Raw genomic sequence first — 17620 nt, 5'->3', positions numbered from 1 at the left:
AAATATTTGCCTATGTTTTAACGTCACCAAATAGCACCAAATTGTTGACTGCACTTTCAGTGCACTTAAAAACAGCAGCTAATAGCAAAAAAAATAGTTCCTTCGTGCAATTGAACTTTAATTTGAAAAATAAAAGGAAAGAAAGACGCAAAAAATATGTGAACTGATATATTACTGTACAGCTGTTCACAGATTGTCATCAAGATCGAATTGTAAAGTACTACTGAGAATATGCACAATTTGGAAAGAAACAAGCGGAAAAGTGGATAACGCCAATTCCGGAATTTAATATTATTTAAAAATGAAACTGACCGTTAATAACAATAAGTTTTTGAAGGAGGAATATTCTGCGGACTGGAGTAATAGCTGGAAGTAATCAATTGATTAACGAAATTTGGATTAGTGGCAATAATTAGAAACATTTAATTTGAAAGAAGGAATGATTTAGGAAATCCTGAAAACTAATACGTTTTGGAGAAATTGTTGAAAACTTTAAAAATGCTTTGTGTTCAATCTGCAAAACTTTCATCTCTTCCTTTTCTTTGATATTAATGCTCTGAATGATCGAGTTCACTCTGCATTGAGCTCACAATAAGGAAGCAAAATTAAGGTTTAATAAGAGAAAAATATTGCACATTATTTCAATCAGTTATTTCATGATACCGTAACCGGACACTAGTGGCATATCAACACAAAACTGACCATCAGAATAATTGAAAGTGATGAACTTTACAAGATCAGTAAATATAAATCAGCATTTTCGACTTACGCTTCCCTTGAAAAAGTGTGACGACGAACTCGAGAAGTTTCAGAAGAAATAATTCAAAATTTCTTGGATGCAGAGTCCAAGAAATGCTCATTTGGAAGAGATTGAACCAATGCAAATGGAACGCTGAGAGATGTGAAATTCAGTCTGCGCTTAGCGCTCAACAGTCTTATCGTGTCCACTCAGTCACGAAACCAAACTGAAATATCTACAAAAGGAAATGGAATGGAAGGAGGACTCAGTTGAAACTTTCTTTAACTTAAAGAGATGTGAGTTACTGAATGGTTCAAAGGTTGCGTTACAGAAAAAAAAAAAAAAGAAAAACAGCGGGGAACATAAAAGATGAACCTGAAGCTCAAAATTCAGTATTTTCAGTCATATCATCTATCATACTGTGGAAACATTGAGATAACAACTAAAATGATGTAACAGTACTCAAGTCTCATTGAAGTGGAAATCTCGGAAATCCCGCAACTCCGCCTGGAACAGTTGTCAGACTGCATAAAATTAATTAAAGAAAAGAAAAGAACCAAACCATTGTCAATTTCAAAGCAAAATAATTTTAGAGCGATTATAAAGAAATAACCAAGAAATTTTACAACCAGAAATACCATTAATGAGAATTAAGCTACATTTTGCCACCAACGTGATCAGATTGATGTGTCACCTAAATCAATGACCAATTAATGTATCTAATAAAATCTAATCTAAATACCTAACCTTGTCTTTCAAAACAACAGTATGTATAGCAAACTAATACCAGATTATAGCATTGCCAAACAATTATTTAAAGGGTCAATATTTCAAATAATTCGAATAGATTTTACGAAATGTTTAAAACAAAACAACAGCAAGGGAGAAGTTTGGGAAGAGACTTTGTGCCATTGAGAGAACTTCCATAAATATATAATGCAGGAAAGAAAGTGAACCAAAAATCAAGAAAAAAAGTAGCGGTGTTTTTCATCTTTTTATTGGTAGTACAAATCATCTTCCGGTGAGAATAAAAGCGGCAGTAGAAATCAGTTTAAATTAAAACCTGTTAAAAAAACAAACCGCCAAGAAAGAGGAATAATTAATTAGCAACAGATAGCTAACCAGAATAACATAAAATACTTTTAACAACTTAATTTCATCTCAGTGAAGAATTATAGGGAAGTGACAAAGGGAGAGATAGGTAAAACAGAGCGAAAGTGTCATTTTTTTTGTCATTATAAAAACGAACTGCGACAAAAAAAGTAAGCCTTGCGGTCTTGCTGTAGGTTTGGCAAGTTTTAAGAAATTATAAAGAGCAGGGATAAATATTCACTAGTTGGAACAAGGCATGAGTTAATTGCCTCAAAGGCATTCATATGTAGTGGTTTAGGTAGCATTCGAATAAAAAAAGAAATATTTCTAGTTTTTCAGTAAGGAAATAAAAATAGCAATAGACAAGTGTTATTGGTATATTCTCTTGAATAAGAATAATACATACTAATTCTTCACAAAAAAGATGGGCAAACACCAGTTCTAACTCATCGGTTACCTACCAGAAAAATGAAAAACTTCTTGATTGTCTCAGACATGAATATCTGTCCACCAATTCAACCCAGTGTCATTCCTGGAATCGAGAAAGTTGCAGCTACCAAACACCACATTCCATCAGTGAAGTTGAAGACCAGTCTAGGCCTTTCATTCCATTGCATACTAGCATGCATGTTTGTATGTTGGAATCAGAGGGCCTGCTGCAAGATTAAATAACAATGCGTAGCAATAAGGTCCAACTATTAATATATTTTACAGGGCCCATATTAAACATCCGTTTTACATTGAAACCCAAATCCTTAAAATTATCTAGCTTATATTTCTTCGCATTCAGAAATTATGCTAGTATGACAGTACAACCAATCATCTCCGAAAATTTTTTTCTATTTTTTCACCTTTTAGTTTTGGGAAGCAAAACTACCCTTTATTAGCTTATCCAATTCAATCTGCTCTAACAATTACTCAGTTTTTGTCCAAGAACAATTCCCGACTTAAAACCAACACTAAGGATGAATTCATTAAACGCCATTAAACGCCGATAACCAGTGCATTCACGAAGATATTGTTCCACATTAAGCATAAAGTTCAATTTCTGCAGTATTAACTATAGAAATTATGATTGTTATTAGTGAAAAAATAAAGAAAAACCCACAAGAAATGAAACCATGGATACTAAAAAAGACAAAACAAACTAACGTCACGAGATATTTACTCAGCTGATCCAATTTAATTGGAAAAAAATTTTTTCTGAACATTATATATAAAACAATCAGATAAAAACACTGCAACATACCGTATTGATAGATTATTTCAAAAACAATCATCAAATGTCATACAACTTTGAAATTATTTTCACCAATATGAAGCATCAAAAGAGCAGCAACAAGTGCAACAATCAATTTCTTAGATCTACAAACTTTAACAAATGCACAAAAGTTCTTGAGAGCTGTAATAAAAGGACAGCGAAAAGAATGTCGGAATAACCGAAATACTTCCATGTTAAAATAATCAAAATACTTTTGTATTATAGAAATATCTCGGAACAACTGAAGTTTTTAAAATGAATATTGTTTTATTTAGAATATTTTGCAGACAAATGATTCATCACATCAAAAGAAGTAGAATGAAAGTTCATGTCCAAAGTGATAAATCATTTAGCCAACTCTCACTGATTCACTTAAATTACTCAAACTATGTGCTTCGATTCGGTTCAGTTCAGTAATACCATCTATACGCAAAAGAAATCCACATTAAATTCAATTTTATCAAATTTCCCCTATAAGCGACGACAAAAAACAACCTGTGATCGACTCTATTCGTGATATTCTCTGATAATTGTCTTATAACGCATACAAAAAATAAATCCAAGTTAACCAATAAGACCTTTACCACAATTATTTGTTTGCCCAGCCGTTAAAAAAACTTGCATGATGGAAAATATTAGAATGAAAAAGTTGGGAAATTGTCGGAATGCAGTAAAGTGAATACTCGAAATAATAAATGACAGTAATAATATGCTTAAGTTTAGGATAGCCATGCAGATTGGCTAGAAAAAAAAAACCCGATTGATGATCGTATACTGCAGAAATAATTCTGTCTACCTGTAAGGTATTTTATTGAAATGGTTGTTACATAACAATGAAATGAGCGTAAAAATGATGTTATGGGTTATTTCCAAAGTTGTAGTTAAAGTATGTTTCGTGGTTATTGAATCGAATCCATGTTAGTGTGACGCGTCTGTCGAATGCCTTCATGTTAAATTTGTTGGTGATTTGTGGTTTCCACCATTGCTCGGGATATCTGTTGGTGGTTATTATTATGGCTTTACTGTTGAACTTCTGGAAGCCGTCTTTTGTTTGCACTTGATAAGGCTTTGAGTCGGCAAGGTTGAATATTTCATTTGGCGACATCCAGCCGTAAAAGTCATCTATGATTACTAGTTCTTGTTGTGCATATCCGTCCCACCAAACTACCAAGAAATAGGAACAAGACCACAAGAAAAAAAACAGAAAAGGAAAGCAACTGACGAATACAACGAACTACTAAAGAAATACAGAAAAAAAGAAATTACATTAGAAGAATTCGGACAAGAAAAACCTGACTATGTTATGGAGTATAAAAAACGCATAATCGAATACGCACAGAGATACATACCAGACAGAACCCATATAACCGAATTATATCTAATCATTGGCGAACCGGGTATAGGCAAAACAACATCCGTCACATCACTAACAAAAAGTTATTTCATTAAAACGAGCAATATGCAAAAGTGGTGGGACGGATATGCACAACAAGAACTAGTAATCATAGATGACTTTTACGGCTGGATGTCGCCAAATGAAATATTCAACCTTGCCGACTCAAAGCCTTATCAAGTGCAAACAAAAGACGGCTTCCAGAAGTTCAACAGTAAAGCCATAATAATAACCACCAACAAATATCCCGAGCAATGGTGGAAACCAGAAATCATCAACAAATTTAACATGAAGGCATTCGACAGACGCGTCACACTAACATGGATCCGATTCAATAACCACGAAACATCATACTTTAACTACAACTTTGGAAGCAACCCATAACACCATTTTTACGTAAGGATATTGCCTGAAAATTACTAAATTGATGAGAGGAAGTTTCTGAACTGAAAAAGGGATATCAATTAATATTCATGTTAACGCCCGAAGGGACAAACAACCAACATCATTTGGAAAATGAAGTGAATAGTACAGTAATTCAGTATAAAAATCATGTAGAAGTAAAAAAAAAAATCTCGAACTGTTCATGAGAAAACATAAAAGTTTTAAATTTTAATGCCAAAAATATATTTGCAACTAAAATACCCGTATTCTAATTCAAATCAATCGATTATTAATCGTACCAATAAATCAACAGAAGTGAAGAGTTCCTATGCTTAAGAAAATAAATTTTTAAGATTATTGACCTACTTTAAAAGTCTTTTTCAACATATGCAATGCCAGAGCCTTCCAAGAATATTAAAAAATAATAATAATAAACTTAAAAACCAAAACTACCAAAAATAACAAATGAAATTTAACAACAGTATTTATGCCAGTTTCTTATACCAAAATCGAGCTCTAAAATCATCACTGCCTGTAATAAATGCTGGCATTGTTGGGGAGTGCCTGAATGTTCTCGTTGCCGCTGTATGCCCTAAAAAAAATCACATACATCATTCAAACTGGGAAGAAAATGAATCAGAATTTTGACCATTAAAATAATTTATGTAGTGTGTTAATACGAAACAAATTACCGAGCGCCAAAAGTCTTTTTCTATCCGAGTTACGAGCATCCCATGAACAAAGACTGCCTGACTTTTCATCCGGGAATAGTACTGCAATAAATGACGTAAAAACTTTTAAAAAACACAAAAATCGATTCAAATGGTAAAAAGAAAACATATATTTTTTGTACAAGTAGTAGTACATGTGACTCAAACATCATGTATTGCATAATGTGATCAGGAAGCTCTGAGTAAATGTAAGATTCAGAACGAATTTACAAGAAAAAACTATTACAAATGCATACAAACCATAGTCTTCATTATGATTAAAAGATGCTTGTATTGGATACTCCTGCACACCAGTAGCACCAGCTCCTGTATATGCTATAAGACATCTGTTTGTTGACAGCTCCCAGAGTTTAACGATACTGTCCAAGCCGCTAGTTAATATATACTGCAATCTCACAGATAACTATTTCCAAGCATTCCGAAAATATTATAAAAAATTTGGATTTGAGAGTAAAATTATAAATTGTAATGCACTAGAATAGAAGTAGACTGGCAAATGAATTTGACTGATATGACTTTATACGCAAGAAAAAAAGAAAGGCATCATTTTTTTTTAAGAATATTTGTCTTGAACGAAACAAATGTAACTTTGATCTGGATAAAAAAGCACAACGAACTGGCATAACTGAAACTTGCAAAAAGATATACTTTCCCATTTCTTGTAAAAGCAGCACTGCATATCTGAGCACCATCGTGAGCTCGTTGAAAGGTTTCAATACAGCGATTTGAAATACCATCCCAGACTTTCACATCCCCATCCTTTGAACCTGTCACATAAAGCCGGGCATTTTCTGAATAATTCACCTAAAACAGACCAAGATTCATGACTTGTTTTCATAAATAGGGCCATTTATGAAACAAATTCATTGTAAATTTGTTTTGAACGAGTGGAATATGCAGTTGAAGTCACATCGTGCTCTGGAAAAGAATTCAAAATAAAAATAAAGGAAAAACAAACATCCATAATGGTGTCACGGTGCTGATCAGTGGGGACACTACATACATAGCATTGTTGCGTTTCGATGTTGTACAAGCGTAAAGTCGGATGGCTGGTTGCTACCAATAAAAATTCACCAGCTGGATGGAATGAAAGTGCTCGTATTGGTTCCACTTCCTCAATAGATGTCATTTTTTTTTCTTTTTAAAATTTAGGAACAAAATACGATAGTATACATATTCTCTGGGCATCTCGTTAATTACACGAATATTATTAACCATTGAGTAAATAGTGAGACTGCTACAGTCGCGATGACGCTCAGCTTAAACCGACAACAGAGCTCTTACAAATGTTAAGTAGTTGAAATCAGAAACAGGAAATTTAAACTTAAACTGTAAAATAAAGCAGAAACTGACGAAAATGGTTTTCATAGCCCGTTTAACTGCAGTTTTTGAAAAGTCGAACATTTTCACTGTAAAATCATTAGCTCCAGAGACAATGATCTGCTCTCGTGGATGAAAAGCAAGACAGTTCACTTCCTATTAAAAAATAACATATGCAAAAAAAAATGGATATATTAATAACATATTAGATATGCACTGCAAATAATCACAACGAAATTTTCCACGAAAAAATACTTCAAAACATGAAGAATATCCCGAAACTTTTAATTAAGAAAGAAGAAATATATGACAATGAGAAACATATGACATATGATATAAAAAAACATGTAACATAAGAAACATATGACTTATGACAATGTTAATACTGAAAAAAGTTTTTACATGTGGGTAATCAAAAAAGACTTACATCAATGTGATCATAAAGAGTTCGAATAATTGGATGCTGCGCGTCAGGTCCATTTTCAGTTAAAGTTACTTCACCTCTGCAACACTGCAAATCAATAATAATAGACCAACATTAACTGTTTCCACTGAACTTGTTTCGAATTAAGAAAACGTACCTAACTTCGCGAGCAATAATTCTTTCAACATCCATAATTTTGATAGAACAATCTGCCGATCCTGTTGCAAGCAGTGTTCCTACAGCAATAACAACACCGTCGTTAAAAAAATTTAGGATCACCATTGTTTATTAGCAGAGCCAAAGCAATAATTCAGCTGGTGACATTCTGAGGAGTACAAAGCCTTCAGAAACTGAAGTACCACCAGTAAAGATGAAAATTAAGGAAAAAAAGGTGAAGTGAAAGGAATAAGGGTAAGGAGTCTAAAATTTTGCTATACCATCAGAATTGAATGCTGATGCTCGACAGGCTGACTTATGAGCTGTGAGATAAATGGTTTCATACATGCTCGGCTCCGGTGATGTTGGCTCAATGTCCGCATCATATTCCAGATCAAGCCCTGAGGATATATCCATCTAAAATCAAGCATATTACTGAGTGACTGAGAATATCGATGTTATGTAGTAGTAAGGAGTTCTGCGGACAGTGGTAGGAATCTCTAATGGACTTACCTGCATAATACCATCTTTCTCCTTCGGGTCTGGTTCATCAACGAACTGTTTCGCCATCGATACCAATCGAAACAGTTTATCAGATGGTGGAGGTGGTTGTGCTGAGCAACCAATTGCAGATGCCAAATTCAACGCCAACTGTTGATGTCCATCGTAGAAAAGCTGTCTACAAAGAGATGGGACTGACCTCCCAACCAATTCAGTAAAAAATGCAAAACAAGGCGAATCTCAGAATATAAAAGGAAAAGGACCAAAATGAACCACATGTATCAAGACTATAGATGAGACTTACTACAATCTTACTATTATATAGCATTTATTATGATATATTTGAAGCTTTCATAGACACTGTCGGGTTAAAAAGTTCCAGTTACAAGTGATCTTGGAGGTCGAATATGAAAATGTAAGAGTATATGGGAAAATTAAGAAAAAAATAGCGACATCCTGATCCCTAGATATAATAGTACTGAGGCACATCTACTACGGATCTCGCTCTCTTTTCAGGAGGTGGACAGCAGAAGCACAGGGCGTATCTTTAACTTAGGGCTTAAAATATCAAGTTAATCGTTTAGATGAAATGACAACAGAATACAGTGAAAACAACGACAACAAATATCAATTTAACCTACCCTATAATAAGTCGATACATGTAGTCACGGTCTTTAATGTCCGGTTTCATCGTAGTTCGTTCTCCTGAAATAATTCCAACAAATAGCAAACATTCATGCATACATCACGCTAAGCTTCAAAGCATTATTAATTACTTGCTTAGAGATCTACCACTTTAAAACCGAGGAGCTCATTCTGCTGAAGAAAAAGGATAGACCGGAAACTTGGGTAAATAAATCCCGGTGTGTATGTTTGCCCGAATCTCCGCTTAGCTCTCTCAGTTGCAAGTACTGCATTTAAAATAAATTGTACTGATGAAAAGTAGATCACAGAAAAGAAAGTGGCTGTAGTGACATCACTGATAAAGGAGAAAAGAGAAAAAAGCAAAAAATAAAAACATTGCAGAACGAAGGAGATCACACAGCGCGTAAATTACAAGAAAATGAAAGAGTATTTAAACGGTGGAGGAACTCATGCAAAGTCTTCGCATTGAGTGCGGTCTGCTACCAAATTTTTGTCTCGGTACGTGACTACATCACATTCTATCATGAAAATCGATGGGAAGCGTAATCTCATGGCTTATTTTTTTAACATGAAGTTCTGTGATGGCTTGTTGTTGGAGTGAGGTGACTGTCATTAAGAGTATTTATTAGTGGCCACAGTGTTATTTAATAAATGCAAAGTAAGTTTCCCGTATGCAGAAACAATTGCTATGCTGTTTTCGAATGTCTCCGTTTTAATTATTTTATTTTGATGGGTATTGATGTTTATAAACACCGGTGAAGGATGGGTGAGCAAAATATCGTATCACCTCAGTGCTGGACAAAACTACTCTGCTTAGCACAATCCGTAAACGATGGAAGTGATGGAGAACCAAGTCGATTAATGTCTAAGCAAGTAAGACATGCAAAAATTTTACCGTCTTCTCTTTAAATTTAAATCTAAATTAAGTATGTTGCAGCGAATATTATTTTTTCCTGAGTTAATTAATGGATGCTTTGTTGGGAAGTTTTCAGGATCAAAAATTTGTTGAGAATGCATTGGCTGAAACGGTGCACTTAACAGATCCCGTGAAACATATGACAGAGCACATTGAGCAGCTGAAACTAATTGGAAAAAATAAGGATGACGTTGATAGCATTGCGACAGTTGTAGATAATCTGGAAGAACTGGTTTGTGATATTGACTGCGCTGCTGACTTCTGCAGGTTGGGTGGCCTTGTTGAAGTAATTAGACTTTTGGTGAGTTTTTGATCTTTAATATCGATAACTAGACTTGTTCCATATTTTCGACTTGAATGAATTGAATTGCTGATGTATCATTTTACTATGGCTACTTTCAGAAAAGTGACTATAATTCAGTTCGATGTGAGGCAGCTCGATTAATACCATTACTAGCACAAAATAATCCATATGTTCAGAATGTCATAATGGAAACCGATTTAATGCCTTATTTGCTAACTGTTCTGGAAGATATTAATGCATCTGAGGTTCTGAGTTCTTTCGTTCTTTTTTCAATCAGTCTGTAGCCTTCTGCCTTTTACTTCTAAAGAAAAAGAATCTCAAATCTTCAGTGCTTTTAATTCCAGCAAAATTAGTGTTGCCATAATTCACACTTGTTGGGAATCACTAGTTCAAATAGTAGAAATTGTTTCTCTTCAGCAGACATCTCCATTCTTTTTTCTTATTTGCAGGGTTTATTGATAAAAGCTTTGAGCAGCTTGTCCTCAATTGTTCGAGCGCATGAGAAGGCATTCAGGCAGGTGTTTGACTGCTTGATATTAATTTCTGGAACAGACAATTTCACCTCTATGCAATGAATCAAAACTAAACTTAAGGGTTGACTAGATCTAAATTTCTGGAGTCTAAATTTCCTGTTAGTGTAAAAAATTTAGATCCAGCTGAAGTCATTAACCTTTTTCAGTCAGTTCTATCAACTGAAAGGTCTAGAAAGGGTCGAGGATGTATTCCAGAGGGCAGTAGATGGGCATCATTTAAAGTTAGCCAACAAAGCAGTTCTAATTACAACCAGCATAGCAGTTAGTCTTGGACCTGGTAACATTTGAATTATTCCAATCCTTTGCGTCACTTAATCCAGTATTTCTTAGATCTCAACTTTCCGTCTTTTATATATTTCAGAGTTTCCATTCCAAGTACTGTTACTCATCGTTAATCTCTATTTGATTATTACGGAATTTATTGTTATTGGCTTCTTCATTCGGTATCTTACATGGGTTCAACGCCGATACTTTTTTGATTTACTTTCCCTTACGACTGTATATGATACAATCGTAAGGGGAAGTAAATCAAAAAAGTATATATAAAAAAAATGTAAACTAATCAAGTGATATGTGTTTAGTGTAATCTTACATCTGCTGAATGCTATATATCAGCTTATTGACTGATTATTGGTTAGTCTCGTTGTTTTTGGAGAACTTCTAGGTAGTTCTTCATATCGTACTGAATATTTTATCGGGACGAAGAAATTATATAGTGAAAAAAAAAGTCAAATTAAAAGTAAAATATCCATCACTTCATTTTTACAGATGTGAAGCAGTATAATATTCTGTCCTTTTTATTTCGCATGACGCTACAGCTATCGTCAGATAGCGTTGGATGCTCGTATTTTTTTGATTATCTTATCAATAATATTGTGGGTAAGGAGGTAGACAACAGTGATCTCAAGAGTGATGAGTTCAAGATGAACTTTGTGGAACTTGACAATCATTCTAGACAACACTTTCGCCACTTCCTGAAAAGGCAATTGGAATATGAGGAACGACACCGTCATAAGGTGCGTTTTTTTAATTTTTCTAATTTCCATTCGTTCTTAAACTGTTTTATAACTGGTAGTTTTTGGGTAACTGGACATGATTCAATGGTTACAAATGCGATTGCAAACCCGTGTTTTAACTCTACCCACTATAGAATTTTTGGAAAAGAAATTAGATTAAAACAAACATTTCCGGACCGGAGAAGTCATTTAGACGATCAGAAACACAATTACATGCAAAACAGTTTGTTTTCAACTTCTCCCCATGCAAATGATATCGTTTCAAATGGTTTACTGAATGCTCTGATTTATTAATTTCATTGGGTTATGCATTTTTACTTCCCTAACTAAAGTTTCACTTCCTTAGATTTTATTGAATTCTCCTTTTTTTATTAACTGCTCTTCTTTACTTCCTTAGATTACCAACCGCAGCTTTGGCCAATTACAGGGTTGTTTAGGACGTCTTAAAAAAATGGATATGGTACTGGATGAAGAAATGAGAAATTTCAAATTGGAAGAAGTTCCGGAAACATCAAATAACTCCGAAAACATCAAGTGAATTCTTTGCACTCGCTTTTTTGAATTCTTGATGAATGCTATTTCAGACATCTTTGACTTTTGTTACATGTTTTGTTAACACTTAATAGTAATCCAGTAATTCCTCGATTAAAAAAATGTCATCTTTTCTGTTTCAACCTGAGGCTTCCCTTTGTCAGACCTTTTCGGGCATTTAACTCGCAAGTTTGTGCGTCCAATAACTACTGAACATGGAAAATGATCAGTTGTGGCTGTATAAGAGGTCTAATAAACTGAATGTTTAAATTAAGAGATATAACCTATCTTTGCTTATTCACTAAAATCTATTCGTAGACTCATTCAATGTATATATCCCGCGTAATAATCATTTGACCCGTGTGCAACTTTCTAATTCACTGATTTAAATCTCAGTATCCCTTCAAGCAAAGATGGAAATCTTTGCCGAAAACTGGTTGCAGTTCACCCTATTCTCATTGTACTGAGTGGGAGAACGGTTTCAACTGCTGATCAAAGCAGTGATTCGTACAGTCCACCACAAATCACTAGTATATACTGAATGGTTTTAGAATTATATAAGCAAATATGTCATTAGGATCTAGATTATTATACGCTGGAAGTTGGACTTCAGCAAATTCGAGTTAAGCTATAAATAAACTAAATACTCAATAAGTTGGCACAATCGGTTAAAGTGCATAGTGTACAAGACCAGTCAGGAGAACGCTTGGGCAAATATTACACTGTTGACAAGAAATAATCACTTTGCTAACATGGCTAAATAATTAGGAGTTACTAAGTGAATCCAGTATGTCATTATAATGAGAAACTGTTTGAAGACTTACATTTATTATTATTTTCTCAATAAATAATAAGTGGAGGCACTGTAACATAACTTCAACACCATAATAAAAAACCAACACTAGTAATAAAAGCACTAAATATAAGTGAAACAGGCTAAGGAAGTTCCTAAAATTGAAACCAAGGTCCTTTAAAATTTTGTTGATAAAATAGTATTTTTTTATTTGTCTGAAAAAATGAAACCTCAGTAAAGCCCCGAAATCCTATATGAACATTAAAACATAGGAACAAACGTCCACTTTCTCGTGGATATGAGGGCTACATCACACTTGATAGCATAAAACCATCTGTCTTCAAATAACAGAAAAAAAACCCAGCGAACTTTTAGAAATCATCACTAAATGTCTGATAAAAACCAAAAAGCTTTGCAAAAAGAGCTCCCTCTACACAGCAAACTTGAGAAATCGTGGGGACTCCACAGAAAACATCTATTAATTCCCTATTATTCTTTTGTGAATATATTATCAGCAACAACTTCAGTTTCGTTCACAGTATCTTGAGCAGTAACTTCACCCGAGATATCGATGGTACTAGCACCATTTCCATCCGTAAATCCATATGGTACATCTCGGATACTCACCAAGTGGTAGCGCCTCAAATGAATAGCAAATGATGCACGACTGCTGAATTTCCTATTACATGTTTCACAGTCAAATGGAGCATCCTCTGCAACAAAACACTTGTCAAAATTTAAGCTTAAAAATCAATGAAAAAATCCAGTTCATAATACCCGAAATACTGTTACTAAGCATACATTTCTCAAAATCTGGAAGCATCTAAATTTTTCTATTTTTTTTATTTGGAAAAGGAATCTAAAAATTCATCTTCATGATTCCTGAGCTGAGTAACTTATTTTGTCAGAGATGGGAAAAATAATTTCTCAGGCTTTGAAAACTTGAAGCTTAAAGTACATTAATCTGTAAAATAGTAACCAATTTGCAGATAACTAGAAACGAAAGCAACTAATGTCTTTAATGAATTAAAATGAATGATAAGCCTCCTTCAACCAGTGAAATCCTACGGTGAATAGCAAAAGTTTACCGCTATGCGCAACAAATATGTGATCTCGAAGTTTTGAAGGGCACGGGAAACGCTGCATACATGTCGAAATTTTGCAAGCATATTTTTTCAGTCTGACTCTTTCCTTGTGCCTTTTAAGATGCACACGATTCCAATGTCGTCGGGAATTATAAACGTCATAAAAAATCTTTCCACATTTCTGGCATTCATATCCACCTTAAAAAGAAAAAAAAATCAAAACTCTAAAGTCATTATTCATTTGAAATCATTTACAACTTGAAAAGTCAACTGTTCAAAATAAAGAAAACGACTAAAATCTTTCGCATTCCTTAGAAATGAAGCTGTTCATCTGAAATTATCCACCTTTAACATTATGGTGTTAAAATTTAGTGCTAAAATTCATAAATTTTCTGTTAAGTAAGAATCTAAACATTAAATATTTCAGTCAAGTAGTCAAGTAGTGTTAAAATATAATACTATATTTCACACAAGAAAAAAACACCTCTTTCTGAACAAGCGAGTGACACTTTTCTGGACGTTACTTGATCTTTCATTTCTAAAGCATCTGGTTGAGTTGGTATTTCCAAAGATTTCTCCCGATAGACATTTCCGGCATTATCTCTCTTCAGTTTAAATGCCTTTACAGATTTAGTCCTACCACAGCGATCACTACAGTCATTTTCCGTTATCGCTCCATCATGCTGTACTGTGGAAGACAGACGAATAGATGCTTCTAAATTCTGTGATGGTGTTTTGGGTGAAACATGATTGCTAGTAGGTTTCTGCATCTTGTCCATCGCTTCAATAAACCAACACATTGGAAAAGCTCAATTTGGATGAAACAACGTATTATTACAAAATCAATCGCCAATACCCTTATTTAAAATACTACCGCAAGCTACTGATATATATGTTTAGTAAATATATTTTGAAATCATTATTGCAAAGGTATAAAAAAAGGTTTCAAAGAAGCACGACTATTGTCAAAATATTCGATCCCGGTCAAAAATTAAGGATAAAACCTGAAAAAATGCGAATTACATTTCTTTATTTTTTTGCTTTTTTCCATTTTTTTTTTTTGCGCAAAAAACATGGAGATTCACACAAAAAAAGAATTGCTAGCCTCATTCCAAGAAACACAGGAAGACTGTATTGCTTTGGAATACAGCAAGACAAAGGCCAAATTAAACTTCACAACAAGTTTCTGTATCTTATTTCACCCAGTTCTCGAAGATGTATTACTAAAAAATCATTTCCTTGAAAGCCCTTTAATAAATCCAGCAACTGCTATCTGCAAAAAAACAAAAAAAAAAAAAAGTCTGCGCTCAATTACAACATACGCGGAAGGTTATCATGAATATTGACGAATTCGATTCCAGAAAAAGCATTCGTAACAACTGATCCTTCTACTGCTGAAGAAAACTTTACCTCCACAGGGAGGTCTTCGGAAACATTGTTTTCAGATTTTGGGGATTCTCCCAACATCTGATCATTAACAATCTGACTACTCTGAAGACTATTACAGTGAGCTTCCGTGATATGTCGTCTCAATCTGCAAAAAAAAAAAAAAAAGGAAAAATTTACGAAATGATTCGAAGCGTATATATTAATTCCTATGAAACTCAAAGAACTGCAAGAATCCGTGGTAATTCAATGTTTAATATTGCGGGTCGATTAACACAGCTGTTTAAAAGCGTCAAAATTACTGAAAAAAAAAAAAGTGCAAGAAAATCAGCAAACCAGCAATATGCATATACTTTAATTCAGAGAAGAAACAATTTACAGGAATGATTAAGGAAGCAGAAAATTTATACTCAAATATAATTATAACTAAACATAATTTATACTCGAAATATAATTTTAACAAACCTATTATAAGCTACCGTTGCAGCACATCCATCAACTGTGCAGCGAACACCATTTTCATGACATTTGACAACATGCTTTCTCAGTTCCGTTTTGACACTCGATGAATATGCACACAAGTGACATTGATGTACAATTTGATGAGCACGACGCATATGCGTGCGCAGTTCATTGAAACGATTAAAACGTTCGGGACAAAGTTCACAAACATTCGCCACTAAGAATCGTTATATTGTTTGGAATTATAATTTTGAATACAGAAAAGAGTAACTTGCAAATTTCCAAAAATATTACATAATAGTAGCTCATTCACAAAATACCCTACTGAATTTTACAATATCGGAACTAAACTTTCCAAATTCGGAATTTCGTAACAAAACTTACAAGAGTGATTTGAATGGATATGCAGGCGTAATTTATTTGGAAAAGGAAATCTAGCATCGCAGATCGGGCAAGCATGCCTTTTTTCTATCCGTTTTGCAGTCGCTTTTCGACGTTTTGTCTCACAACTCATCTGCAAATAAATTTTAATTCGATTAGCACAAATATTTCACTAAGAAACTGAATATTTGTGAAGCAATGATGAGTTCGGAACCAATACCGTAAGATACAAAGATGATATAAACTGATTTAAATCTGCATTTATTAGAGAATGTCGCGGAATTCAGTGAGCTATAAACACTCAAACAGTGGAATAACAACGAAGCGCGAAATAACATATTCAAATAACAAGAAAATCAAGGATATGAACTAAAATTTAAACAAAACGCAATGTAGGAAAAAGAACAGAAGTATTCAATTCATACAAATGAAAATAAAGTTTAAAATTACATAAAGCAACAGTATCCTGCGCTGTATGGACTGCTAAAGAGAAAGAATTATAAAGAGGCATAGACATGTGTTACATTAACGGGTTTTACAAGTTTTACAAAATTCTAATTTTGTTTCGCTATTAAGAACTCCTGTAAATGCATCCTGTCGGAGATGGGATTATCAGAATCAACGCTACTATCATCGGGTGATCCTACCAAAGCAAATATAGCATCTTCCTTAGAAAGAATCTCTTCCTGCAATGAAAAAATTTTTATTCCATATAATTTTATCAAGAACAATCAAGGCGTAAAGGTCGAAGAATCACAAGGCATAACATACGAAGTAAGATGGAAATACATATAAAAATAGCTAACCATTGAGGTATGAACGTCAGGTGGTTCCAAATTTAATGTTTTCGCAATATGAACTTGTTCGTCGGATGTTAATACCGAACAACTTGATTGGAAAGGAATGTTCTGTAGTGAAAAAATAGGTCCAAGACTCTGAAACAGAGAAAAAATTCCCTACCATAAAATTCCATGAACAAAGCTAAAATAAGTCAAAAAGAAGATTCAAAGCAGCAAAACAGAGCTCAAACTTTAATTGATATCAATAAATCATCTTTGTATTTGCAGTAAGATCCCCACAATCCGCTAAAAAACATTGAAGTAGAATGAAACAATATTTTATTCTTAACTCATTAAATGTTGTAATAACTACTATAGAATCTGATGCCAATTTTACCTTGTACTTCGTTTGCAATCTTTCAGCCAACCAAACTGGGTTCTTGCTTTGGTATTCCACAACTTCATTTATGGCACTTTTCAAATGTGAGATATCAATACACATATCAACATAGATATCAGATGGTTGATTATGCAACCATGAAATGAGGTTCTGAACCTAAATTTATTTTGAAAATGAAAAAGTGAAAAAAGAAACTAGAAAACAGAAGCATATATTATAAGAACACATCACAAGAGTAGCATACCTGTTCAGGCACCTTAATATATTGATGGGTAAAGCGGTAAGCTCTTCGGGGATCACTGAAGGCGGAGAATAGGTCATATAGGCAAATGCAAAGCGTAGGCTCACTTCTGATACTGGTAGTAGCTTTCCAGATTGCTTAGTGACA

General features: G+C 33.9%; 5 protein-coding genes across 5 annotated transcripts in view; 2 read left to right on the top strand and 3 right to left on the bottom strand.

The window, feature by feature from the left end:
* Nucleotides 1-3930: 3930 nt before the first annotated feature.
* On the top strand, nucleotides 3931-4869 carry LOAG_03034 (replication-associated protein; the record flags this gene model as incomplete). The annotated part of the gene is made up of 2 exons (XM_003138571.1): nucleotides 3931-3978; nucleotides 4297-4869. The coding sequence occupies 2 exons, from the start codon at nucleotides 3931-3933 to the stop codon at nucleotides 4867-4869; spliced, it is 621 nt and encodes a 206-aa protein (XP_003138619.1).
* A 485-nt stretch (nucleotides 4870-5354) lies between these two features.
* LOAG_03033 (cleavage stimulation factor) lies at nucleotides 5355-8712 on the bottom strand (the record flags this gene model as incomplete). The annotated part of the gene is made up of 11 exons (XM_003138570.2): nucleotides 8643-8712; nucleotides 8014-8179; nucleotides 7782-7917; nucleotides 7502-7580; nucleotides 7348-7423; nucleotides 6954-7076; nucleotides 6559-6714; nucleotides 6249-6404; nucleotides 5841-5985; nucleotides 5562-5642; nucleotides 5355-5461 (listed from the first exon to the last, which is right to left on the bottom strand). Exons 1-11 carry the CDS (start codon nucleotides 8690-8692, stop codon nucleotides 5355-5357), a joined length of 1275 nt encoding a protein of 424 aa, XP_003138618.1. The 5' UTR covers nucleotides 8693-8712.
* A 411-nt stretch (nucleotides 8713-9123) lies between these two features.
* On the top strand, nucleotides 9124-12248 carry LOAG_03032 (hypothetical protein). The gene is made up of 7 exons (XM_020446198.1): nucleotides 9124-9519; nucleotides 9639-9863; nucleotides 9965-10111; nucleotides 10316-10380; nucleotides 10546-10676; nucleotides 11168-11415; nucleotides 11843-12248. The coding sequence occupies exons 1-7, from the start codon at nucleotides 9409-9411 to the stop codon at nucleotides 11951-11953; spliced, it is 1038 nt and encodes a 345-aa protein (XP_020303429.1). The 5' UTR covers nucleotides 9124-9408; the 3' UTR covers nucleotides 11954-12248.
* Nucleotides 12249-13012: 764 nt separating this feature from the next.
* Nucleotides 13013-16194, bottom strand: LOAG_03031 (hypothetical protein). The gene is made up of 6 exons (XM_003138568.2): nucleotides 16057-16194; nucleotides 15676-15889; nucleotides 15147-15358; nucleotides 14309-14605; nucleotides 13828-14022; nucleotides 13013-13452 (listed from the first exon to the last, which is right to left on the bottom strand). Exons 1-6 carry the CDS (start codon nucleotides 16184-16186, stop codon nucleotides 13229-13231), a joined length of 1272 nt encoding a protein of 423 aa, XP_003138616.1. The 5' UTR covers nucleotides 16187-16194; the 3' UTR covers nucleotides 13013-13228.
* A 413-nt stretch (nucleotides 16195-16607) lies between these two features.
* Nucleotides 16608-17620, bottom strand: part of LOAG_16743 (hypothetical protein) — a gene marked incomplete at both ends in the record, with an annotated part of 5518 nt that continues 4505 nt past the window's right edge. Inside the window, 2 exons of the mRNA XM_020449397.1 lie at nucleotides 16608-16739; nucleotides 16860-16988. Of these exons, the coding sequence (XP_020307088.1) occupies nucleotides 16608-16739; nucleotides 16860-16988 (261 nt within the window). The remainder of the gene's footprint in view (nucleotides 16740-16859; nucleotides 16989-17620) is intronic.

Source organism: Loa loa (genome assembly GCF_000183805.2).
Source record: "Loa loa unplaced genomic scaffold supercont3.16, whole genome shotgun sequence".
In the NCBI taxonomy this organism is placed as follows: Eukaryota; Metazoa; Nematoda; class Chromadorea; order Rhabditida; family Onchocercidae; genus Loa; species Loa loa.
Note: the sequence above shows the minus strand (reverse complement) of the source record. Positions and strands in the feature narration are given on the sequence as shown.

Bases quoted from the DNA above. Each gene is read 5' to 3' on its own strand.
- LOAG_03031 (XM_003138568.2), bottom strand. From the start codon at position 16,186: ATGAGTTGTGAGACAAAACGTCGAAAAGCGACTGCAAAACGGATAGAA. The intron at 15,359-15,675 runs GTTTGTTAAAAT...TTTTTTTTGCAG, and splicing joins GCAACGGTAGCTTATAATAG to ATTGAGACGACATATCACGG. The intron at 13,453-13,827 runs GTAAACTTTTGC...GTTTTGTTGCAG, and splicing joins CATATTTGTTGCGCATAGCG to AGGATGCTCCATTTGACTGT.
- LOAG_03032 (XM_020446198.1), top strand. From the start codon at position 9,409: ATGGGTGAGCAAAATATCGTATCACCTCAGTGCTGGACAAAACTACTC. The intron at 10,112-10,315 runs GTTCTGAGTTCT...TCTTATTTGCAG, and splicing joins AAGATATTAATGCATCTGAG to GGTTTATTGATAAAAGCTTT. The intron at 10,677-11,167 runs GTAACATTTGAA...TCATTTTTACAG, and splicing joins AGCAGTTAGTCTTGGACCTG to ATGTGAAGCAGTATAATATT.